At 40.8% G+C, this 11094-nt stretch overlaps 1 protein-coding gene across 1 annotated transcript in view; it reads left to right on the top strand.

Moving 5' to 3' along the window:
* The first annotated feature begins 1693 nt into the window (after nt 1-1693).
* The window catches only part of TRMT11 (tRNA methyltransferase 11 homolog), a 64277-nt gene continuing 54876 nt past the window's right edge, over nt 1694-11094 (top strand). The window contains exon 1 of the mRNA XM_036903882.2: nt 1694-1811. Within this exon, the coding sequence (XP_036759777.1) occupies nt 1740-1811 (72 nt within the window). The 5' untranslated portion in view covers nt 1694-1739. The remainder of the gene's footprint in view (nt 1812-11094) is intronic.

Genomic DNA, 11094 nt, shown 5'->3' with positions numbered 1-11094 from the left:
TTGCTAATTATGACAAGTTTTGGGGCTGGGGCATATCAAGAACTGCACACCATTCCCCTAACATTTCTGTAGTTCTCTGTCCCACCTTGGCCCCTCTTCTCAAAGTGTAAACAATTTTTCTTGTCTCATAGAGTATCTTATCCTATTCTTTGAAGGCTTGGGGCCAAGAGACATCTATGTTCCTGAGAGACTCACCTCAAGGGGACCTCTCAAGACATTTTCCTAACAAAGGCAATTTGCTTGTTAAAGAGGAATTCTCATTCTCTTTAAGAGAAGAAAAATCTCCTTAGATACCACTTATTGGCCCCATACAACATGCCACATATTAAACACTTTATGTACATTTTTCCACTTAATCACAACAGTATCTTGAGGGAGGCAATACTATTCCATTTAGATAAAACTGTGGCTCAGGGAGGCTGAGAAATTTACTTAAGAGCACTTAGATGGTGAGGAGTGGAACTGAGATTTGAACCTAAGACTGACACCACAACCCAACTTGTTAACCACAACTAAGCTTCAACAAGGTTCCTAGCACATGATGCTCAGAATATGTAAGCTTAGTACTGTTATGTGCTATTTGCAACATTAGGGCAGGAGGCAAAAGAAATAGCTCTCAAAGCAAAAGATTCAGTACCCTCAAAAGCAACAACATATATACATAGAATATGCAAATTATTAAAATTTATGAATATGCTATTTTATGTGCTACTATGAAGTCTGTGCCAGTGTGAATAGTTAAAAAGCAACTTCTGTCATTGTTTTAATATACAGTTGGCTGTGACTGGTCGTTGTGAATCTAACATCACTGTAATAATTATTGAGCACTTACTCTGAGAACGTTTTGTTTTCTGTGAGGTATACAATCAGCTGTAAAGAGATGATCTAGGTCCTCAAGTGCTTATTTTAATTGGATTATTAAGCATGCAATCCCTGAAAAGTTATTTTGTCGGTAAAATTATAATATTTTCAGAATATCTCGCCTGGCTTTAGTACATCTGTGTATCAATAGGCGTTCAGAGGTGGAAAGAGGTATGGCTTTAGTGCATTTGTGCATTTGCATCATTCCTCGGGGGTGGCGAGAAGTTCATCTCCATATCAATGAGTAATTACCTGCGCGATGGAGGGCTTATCTGTACCTGAGAGGCGAGGGGAGGGCCTGTTTCGCTTCTGCTGGAGCAGGAAAGAGAGAAGGCCCCGGACTACAGTTTGTAAGCAATAAACGGATTTTAAACTTTATTTCTCCCTTTGACTGATTTCGGTTTTTAGAGGTATTTTGCCCCAGGATTTCCTCTCCCTGGATTTACATATTGCAAAAAAACAAAAGGTATACTAAACGTTAAATAAGAGGTCCAGGTTAATCAGTTACCAAAGCCTGGCAAAGGTCAGAGAAATTCCTTTTTCACAGTAAAGGTGACATTTCAGACTAGTTTTGAAGAACTAGGATTTGAGGAGTTGTAGAGAAAGTCGGAAATACTTTCCGGTGAGAGGACCGAAGGGAACTACACTGTTTCATCGCAACCCGCTCTTGACGGAACCTCAGCCTGTAACCGATTCGCAGCGGAGCTGGGGTACCGCAGCGGCCACCGTCTATGCTTCCGAGCGAGGAGCTCCGGGACTTCGCCTCCCGAGCCTCTGTTTCCGGCCCTTCAGGCTCCGCCTCAGCGGAAACGGTTCTGTCAGGGGGCGAAGAGGTGGGACACCGCGCCCGCCGCGCAGGCGCACCGTGGCCGGCTGTAATGGCGCTGCCGTGCGTCCTGAACAGGTACCTGCTGCTCATGGCTCAGGAGCACCTGGAGTTCCGCCTGCCGGTGAGCCCGCGGCACCCTCCCCCGCATCGGAAGGCAGAGGGCGGCGCGGTACGGGTTGGTGTGCGGGTGGAGGCGGTCGGGGCACCTGAGCGTGCGGGCGTCCGGGGTGTGCGCTGGTCTGGGACAGCGCGCATCTCCGGTCCCGCCGCGCCTGGGACAGGGACGAGCTCCGCGGAGGGTGTGTGAGAGAGAAGTTAGGGACCAGCTCGCAGCCTTGCTAAGCCTTTTCCTTTGTTGCTCTGCCCACGAGCCCGGTTCCGAGTTAAGCGGGTGAGTACGACCAGTTAGTTCTCTTCCTCCAGGAAGGAGCTCTTCGTCTCGCAGAGAATAGACATCCGCTCAGTTGCAGTGTCTTCAGTGTCTTCAGTGTCAGATATGCTGGTCAAACTCCGTGGGGGAGGGTGGTAGGGGTTAGATGATGGAGACGTTGGGAAAATGATTTATTCATTTAAGAAACATTTTCAGAGTACCTGTAGTTGCATGTGCTGGACACTGGGGATATAACGACGACTAAGACAAGTTTATGTCTTCAAGGTGCTTAGTGTTTAGGCTAAGGGGTGAGCAGAGGCATGGACGTAGCATTATGAAATAACCTTGAAAAGTGTGGTGACAGGGAGATGCGCCGGAAAATACGAGAGCAGTAAGGGAAACCTAATCCACCTGAGGGGTCGGGGATGTTGGCCTTTAAGGTGGCTTCAACGAGGGTATGACACCTAAACTGTAAAGAATGAGAAGGATAGCCGGGCAAGAAGAGAAATAAGTAAATTAGAATTGCAAGCCATTCATTATTACTAGGTTACGAAATATGTTAGCAGAGAGAAACAAGAGGAGAACAGGAGAGGTGATAGGGGCCAGACAACGCAAAACAATGAATGCCCAGCAGCTTGGAAGGGAAATTTATTGAAGAGTTTTAAGGAAGTGACAGAACCAGATTTTTCTTTTAAAATCACGTAGGCAGTTATATAGAGGATAAATTGGAGAAGACTAAGTCTAGAATAGACCAGTAGGAGTCTGTTGGAATTACTAATAGATTAGGAAGAACTGAACTGTGGCAAGGCGTAAGAGGTTGGGATAGACTGGGAAGATTTTAGGTGATAAAAGTCATCAGGGCTTGATAACTGATTGAACGTGGGGAGAAGAGGGACCAGTCAAGGATGACTCCTGGGATGGCTCTAAGGGTGTCTCCATTTAAAGTAGAGAGCACAGGCAGGTATAGGATTTAAATTTTGGTTATGGTGTATTTGATGTGCTGGTGTAGCATTAAGTGGAGATGACTGACCATGAGGCAGTGAATATATGAATATACCTAGAGCATGATAGAGTGGTCTGGACTCATAATAAATATTTGGAAATCCTCTTCATATAAACTCTAGGAGAGCACATGGTGGTATTCAGAGAAAGCATTGCATCAGAAGAGTAGTGGGCCAAATACTGGTGCTTGGAAGCATTGATAGTAAGGAGATGTGAGAAAAGAGGAGGTCATGAAGAAGACAGACAAGTGTCAGAACAGGAAGGGTGTGAGGCCACAGAAGTCAGGGGGGTGAAGTTTTTGGAATTTTGTTAGAGCTGTTGTGGAGTTTTGGAGAGGTGGAGCTAGATTACATGGTTTAGTTGTCACTGGAAAATGAGGAAGAGGAGAGAGAATAGACTGCTCTAAACTAGAGCATCAGAAGGGAAAGCAAGAGATTGTTTAACAGTTTGAAGGGGACCTACTGTAAAGGGAGAACCTTGGCCTTGGAGAGATTGGCGTATTTGTGGACTGAAGAGAAGGGGAGAATGGATATAAACGCACAGTGAGAGGTGTTGGCTTTTCAATAATTGAAGGAGAGAGTGGGCTAAGGAGAATTAGGACGGGTGAGGGGTAGCTGCCTGAGGGCCTGCTCTCTAGGTAGTGAATGAGTCAAGGTTATTTCTTGGGAGATGGGGGACCAAATAGTTGAATGGAGGAATTGAGAAGAGTAGTAAAATTTGAAATAGTCGTTGAGAGCAAAGGAGGGAGCTGACAAGATAAACAATTGTATAGAGAAGAACACAGGTGTTAAGAGTAGTGCTGAAAACTCAGCTGAAGGTGAAGATTATGTGTTTATAATTGTACCAATATTCTGTGATCTTCAGCTGTGCTCAACTCACTGATCTCGAGAATTATGAAGACTGGCATGCATAGACCTTAATTGATAAAGGATATCTTCTGTTGGTAAAGATGACTGGAAAGAACTCTTCACTGAGAAACAAGCAAGTGTAAAGGTGCAGAGGGATGGTTCATTATGGTGGTGTGGGATGTGTGGGGAGGGAGAATGAAGCAGTGGGCATGAGGCTAGAGAGGTGGGTAGGATACAGATTTTAGAGTGTTTTGAAACCATTGCAAGGAGTTTGGATTCTATTTTAGTCTTAATAGGGAATCATTCTTTTTTCCTTTGTAAACTAGAAGTGACTAGTAATCATTTATGTTTTAGAAAGGTAATTCTGGAGTTCCAGAGAAAGGATACTACTTAGATGATGCTGGAGTGGAACTAGAGGAAGGCCAAGAGTGTCTATGATCAGGCAGTGCCGTGAGAATGGAATGATGAGGCTTCAGATTTAAGAAAAACATCCTTTCTACTCGGTGATACTAACTTTTTCTGCCTTCTTAATTTCTTCTTAGTCACTGTTGTACCCTGGTGCCTGTTGAATCTCCCAAAAGCTCAGTTCCATACATCCTTATTGACCCAGGGCTGAGTCTCTTTAGTTTAGTATTCAAGGTTCCACCACTGCATGGTTCTCTCCTGTCTCTCCACCCCTCCACCAACCAGTGCAGCAAAAACTGACTCCCATGATTCCTTGAATGATGCTTTCATTTCCTGTCTTGGCCTCTACTCCCTTATGTCTCATTTGCATCTGTCCTATTTCAGTCTTCAGTCTGTTCATTTTATTTATTTTTTATTTTTTATTATACTTTGTCTAAAGACCTTTAAAATTAACAGAAATTAAAACCATATTTTTGCAACTGATACTGTGTTCTTTTTGGTAACATCCCAAGCACTGACCATTGACTTGACAGAAACCACGAGTTGGAAAGCATTGCTTAGCCTTTCTTTTTTTTCTTTTTGTAATTATTATTATTATTTTTTTAATTCAGATATGATTGATATACCCTCTTATGAAGGTGTCACATGAAAAACATTGTGGTTACTACAGTCACCCATATTATCAACTCCCCCCATACCATCAGTGTAGCAAGATGCCACAGTCACTACTTGTCTTCTCTGTGCTACACTGTCCTCACCGTGACCCCTTACACACCATGTGTACTAATCATAATACCCCTCAATTCTCTTCTTCCGCCCTCCCCATCCACCCTCTCCCACCCCTCGCCTTTGGTAACCGCTAGTCCTTTCTTAGAGTCTGTGAGTCTGCTGCTGTTTTTGTCCCTTCATTTTTGCTTCATTGTTATACTCCACAAATGAAGGAAATCATTTGGTACTTGTCTTTCTCTGCCTGGCTTGTTTCACTGAGCATAATACCCTCTAGCTCCATCCATGTTGTTGCAGATGGTGGGATTTGTTTTCTTCTTGTGGCTGAGTAGTATTCCATTGTGTATATCTACCACATCTTTATCCATTTATCCAGTGATGGACACCTAGGTGGCTTCCTTATCTTGGCTACTGTAAATAGTGCTGCAATAAACATAGGGCTGCATATGTCTTTTTGAATCAGGGATCTTGTTTTCTTCCAGTAAATTCCTAGGAGTGGAATTCCTGGGTCAAATGGTATTTCTATTTTGAGTTTTTGGAGGAACCTGCATACTGTTTTCCATAGTGGTTGAACTAATTTACATTCCCACCAGCAGTGTAGGAGAGTTTCCCTTTCTCCACAACCTCACCAACATTTGTTGTTTGTCTTTTGGATGCTGGCCATCCTAACTGGTGTGAGGTGATATCTCATTGTGGTTTAATATGCATTTCCCTGATAATTAGTGATGTAGAGCATCTTTTCCTGTGCCTGTTGGCAATCTGAATTTCTTTTATTTTTATTTTTGGCATCAGTAATATACACTTACATGAGCAACATTGTGGTTACTGGATTCCCTCCATTATCAAGTCCCCACCACCTACACCATTGCAGTCACTGTCCATCAGTGTAGTAAGATGCTATAGAGTCACTACTTGTCTTCTCTGTGCTATGCTGCCTTTCCCATGCCAACCCCCTACATTATGTGCAGTAATTGTAATGCCCCTTTTTCCCCTTCCCTCCCTTCCAACCCCTCCTTCCCAGTCCCTTTCCCTTTGGTAACTGTTAGTCCATTCTTGGGTTCTGTGAGTCTGCTACTGTTTTGTTCCTTCAGTTTTTTCTTTGTTCTGATACTCCACAGATGAGTGAAATCATTTGATACTTGTCTTTCTTTGCCTCTGAATTTCTTCTTTGGAGAATTGTCTGTTCATATCCTCAGCCCATTTTTTAATCAGGTTATTTTGAGGTGTGTGAGTTCTTTATATATTTTGGATGTTAACCCCTTGACGGATATGTCATTTACAAATATATTTTCCCATACTGTAGGATGCGTTTTTGTTCTATTGATGGTGTCCTTTGCTGTACAGAAGCTTTTTAGTTTGATGTAGTCCCATTTGTTCATTTTTGCTTTTGTTTCCCTTGCCCGAGGAGATGCATTCAGGAAAAAGTTGCTCATGTTTATATTCAGGAGATTTTGCCTATGTTTTCTTCTGAGAGTTTTATGGTTTCATGACTTCCTTTCAGGTCTTTGATCCATTTTGAGTTTACTTTTGTGTATGGAGTTAGACAATAATCCAGTTTCATTCTTTTATGTGTAGCTGTCCAGTTTTGCCAACATCAGCTGTTGAAGAGGCTGTCATTTCCCCATTGTATATCCATGGCTCCTTTATTGTATATTGATTGACCATATATGCTTGGGTTAATTTCTAGACTCTTTATTCTGTTCCATTGATCTATGGGTCTGTTCTTGTGCCAGTAGCAAATCGACATAATTACTGTGACTTTGTAGTAGAACTTAAAGTCAGGGAGCGTAATCCCCCCAGTTTTGTTCTTCCATCGATTGCTTTGGCTATTTGGGGTCTTTTCTGGTTCCATATGAATTTTAGAACAATTTGCTGTAGTTCGTTGAAGAATGCCATTGGTATTTTGATAGGGATTGCATGGAATCTGTAGATTGCTTTACACGGGATGGCCATTTTGATAATATTAATTCTTCCTACCCAAGAGCATGGGATGTATTTCCATTTATTAGTGTCCTCTCTTGTAGTTTTAAGGGTATAGATCTTTCACTTCTTTGGTTAGGTTTATTCCTAGGTATTTTATTCTTTTTGATGTAGTTGTGAATGGAATTGTTTTCCTGATTTCTCTTTCTGCTAGTTCATTGTTAGTGTATAGGAATGCAGCAGACTTCTGTGTATAAATTTTGTATCTGGCAACTTTGCTGAATTCACATATTAGTTCTAGAAGCTTTGGAGTAGATTCTTCAGGGTTTTTTATGTACAATATCATGTCATGTGCAAACAATGACAGTTTAACCTTTTCCTTAGCAATCTGGATGCCTTTTATTTCTTTGTGTTGTCTGATTGCCATGGCTAGGACCTCCAGTACTATGTTGAATAAAAGTGGGGAGAGTGGGCATCCTTGTCTTGTTCCTGATCTTAGAGGAAAAGCTTTCAGCTTTTTACTGTTAAGTATGATGTTGGCTGTGGGTTTGTCGCCCCCTTAAATATGGCCTTTATTTAGTTGAGGTACTTGCCCTCTATACCCATGTTGTTGAGAGTTTGTATCATGAATGAGTGTTGAATTTTGTCAGATGCTTTTTCAGCATCTATGGGGGAGATCATTTGATTTTTGTCCTTTGTATTGATGCAGTGGATGATGTTGATGGATTTTTGAATGTTGTAGCATCCTTGAATCCCTGGGATAAATCCCACTTGATCATGATGTATTATCCTCTTGATGTATTTTTGGATTTGGTTTGCTAATATTTTGTTGAGTATTTTTGCCTCTATGTTCATCAAGGATATTGGTCTGTAGTTTTGTTTTTTTTGTGGTGTCTTTGCCTGACTTCAAGGAATGAGTTGGAAGTATTCCCTACTCTTCTATTTTCTGGAAAACTTTAGGGAGAATGGTTATCATGTCTTCTCTAAATGTCTGATTAAATTCAGTGGTGAAGCCATGCAGTCTGGGGTTTTGTTCTTGGGTAGTTTTTTGATTACCAATTCAATTTCATTGCTGGTAATTGGTCTGTTCAGATTTTCTGTTTCTTCCTGGGTCAGCCTTGGAAGGTTCTATTTTTCTAGAAAGTTGTCCATTTCTTCTAGGTAATCCAATTTGTTAGCATATAACTTTTCATTGTATTCTCTAATAAGTCTTTGTATTTCTGTGGTGTCTATAATGATTTTTCCTTTCTCATTTTTCATTCTGTTTATGCGTGTAGACTCTCTTTTTTTCTTGATCATTCTGGCTAGGGTTTTATCTATTTTGTTTATTTTGTTGAAGAACCCACTACTGCTTTCATTGATTCTTTCTATTGTTTTATTCTTCTCGATGTCATTTAGAAATTTATTATTTCTACTCTAATCTTTATTAAGTCCCTCCATCTACTGACTTTGGGCCTCATTTGTTCTTCTTTTTCTAGTTTTATTAATTGTGAGTTTAGACTGTTCATATGGGATTCTTCTTTCCTGAGGTATGCCTGTATTGCAACATACTTTCCTGATAGCACGGCCTTCACTGTGACCTGCACGTTGTATGGTGTTGAGTTATTTTTGTCATTTGTCTCCATATATTCCTTGATCTCTTTTTTTTTTTTTTTTTGGTATCATTAATCTACAGTTACATGAGGAACATTATGTTTACTAGACTCCCCCATCACGAAGTCCCCCCCACAAAACCCACTACAGTCACTGTCCATCAGCGTAGTCAGATGCTGTAGAATCACTACTTGTCTTCTCTGTGTTGCACAGCCCTCCCTGTGCCCCCCCCACATTATACATGCTAATTGTAATGGCCCCTTTTTCCCCCCACCCATTATCCCTCCCTTCCCACCCATTTTCCCCAGTCCCTTTCCCTTTGGTAACTGTTAGTCCCTTCTTGGGTTCTGTGTTTCTGCTGCTGTTTTGTTCCTTCAGTTTTTTCTTTGTTCTTATACTCCACATATGAGTGAAATCATTTGGTACTTGTCTTTCTCCACCTGGCTTATTTCACTGAGCATAATACCCTCTAGCTCCATCCATGTTGTTGCAAATGGTAGGATTTGTTTTCTTCTTATGGCTGAATAATATTCCATTGTGTATATGTACCACATCTTCTTTATCCATTCTTCTACTGATGGACACTTAGGTTGCTTCCGTTTCTTGGCTATTGTAAATAGTGCTGCAATAAACATAGGGGTGCATCTGTCTTTTTCAAACTGGGCTCCTGAATTCTTAGGGCAGATTCCTAGAAGTGGAATTCCTGGGTCAAATGGTATTTCTATTTTGAACTTTTTGAGGAACCTCCATACTGCTTTCCACAATGGTTGAACTAGCTTACATTCCCACCAGCAGTGTAGGAGGGTTCCCCTTTCTCCACAATCTTGCCAACATTTGTTGTTGTTTGTCTTTCAGATGGTGGCGATCCTTACTGGTGTGAGGTGATATCTCATTGTGTTTTAATTTGCATTTCTCTGATGAATAGTGTTGTGGAGCATCTTTTCATGTGCCTGTTGGCCATCTGAATTTCTTCTTTGGAGAAGTGTCTGTTCAGCTCCTCTGCCCATTTTTTAATTGGATTATTTGCTTTTTGTTTGTTGAGGTGCATGAGGTTCTTTATATATTTTGGATGTCAACCCTTTATTGGATCTGTCATTTATGAATATATTCTCCCAAACTGTAGGATGCCTTTTTGTTCTATTGGTGGTGTCCTTTGCTGTACAGAAATTTTTCAGTTTGATATAATCCCACTTGTTCATTTTTGCTTTTGTTTCCCTTGCCCAGGGAGATATGTTTATGAAGAAGTCGCTCATGTTTATGTCCAAGAGATTTTTGCCTCTGTTTTTTTCTAAGAGTTTTATGGTTTCATGACTTACATTCAGGTCTTTGATCCATTTTGAATTTACTTTTGTGTATGGGGTTAGACAATGATCCAGTTTCATTCTCTTACATGTAGCTGTCCAGTTTTTTCCAACAGCAACTGTTGAAGAGGCTGTCATTTCCCCACTGTATGTCCATGGCTCCTTTATTGTATATTAATTGACCATATATGTTTGGGTTAATGTCTGGAGCCTCTGTTCTGTTCCACTGGTCTGTGGCTCTGTTCTTGTGCCAGTACCAAATTGTCTTGATTACTGTGGCTTTGTAGTAGTGCTTGAAGTTGGGGAGCGAGATCCCCCCCAACTTTATTCTTCCTTCTCAGGATTGCTTTGGCTATTCAGGGTCTTTGGTGCTTCCATATGAACTTTTGAACTATTTGTTCCAGTTCATTAAAGAATGCTGTTGGTATTTCGATAGGGATTGCATTAAATCTGTATATTGCTTTGGGCAGGATGACCATTTTGACGATATTAATTCCTCCTAGCCACGAGCATGGGATGAGATTCCATTTGTTAGTGTCCTTTAATTTCTCTTAAGAGTGTCCTCTAGTTTTGAGGATATAGGCCTTTGATCTCTGTTTTTATTTGTTCATTGATCCATTCATTATTTAGGAGCATGTTGTTAAGCCTCCATGTGTTTGTGGACTTTGTTTTCTTTGTGTAATTTATGTCTGTCTAGTTTCATACCTTTGTGTTCTGAGAGCTGGTTGGTACAATTTCAGTCTTTTTGAATTTTCTGAGGCTGTTTTTGTTTCCAAGTATATGATCTATTCTTGAAAATGTTCCAAGTTCATTTGAGAAGAATGTGTCTTCTGCTGCTTTTGGGTGTAGAGTTCTGTAGATGTCTGTTAGGTCCATCTGTTCTAATGTGTTGTTCAGTGCCTCTGTCTCCTTACTTATTTTCTGTCTGTTTGATCTGTCCTTTGGAGTGAGTGGAGTCTTGAAGTCTCCTAGAATGAATGCATTGCATTGTATTTCCCCTTTTAATTCTGTTAGTATTTGTTTCACATATGTAAGTGCTCCTGTGTTGGGTGCATGGATATTTATAATGGTTATATCCTCTTGTTGGACTGACCCCTTTATCATTATGTAATGTCCTTCTTTTTCTCTTGTTACTTTCTTTGTTTTGAAGTCTATTTTGTCTGATATACAAGTAGTGTAACTCCTGCTTTTTTCTCCCTATTGTATGAATTATCTTTTTCCACCCCTTCACTTTTAAAT

Source organism: Manis pentadactyla, chromosome 12 (assembly GCF_030020395.1).
Source record: "Manis pentadactyla isolate mManPen7 chromosome 12, mManPen7.hap1, whole genome shotgun sequence".
NCBI lineage: Eukaryota > Metazoa > Chordata > Mammalia > Pholidota > Manidae > Manis > Manis pentadactyla.
The sequence above is the reverse complement of the archived record's forward strand: the minus strand, read 5'-3'. Positions and strand labels throughout refer to the sequence as shown.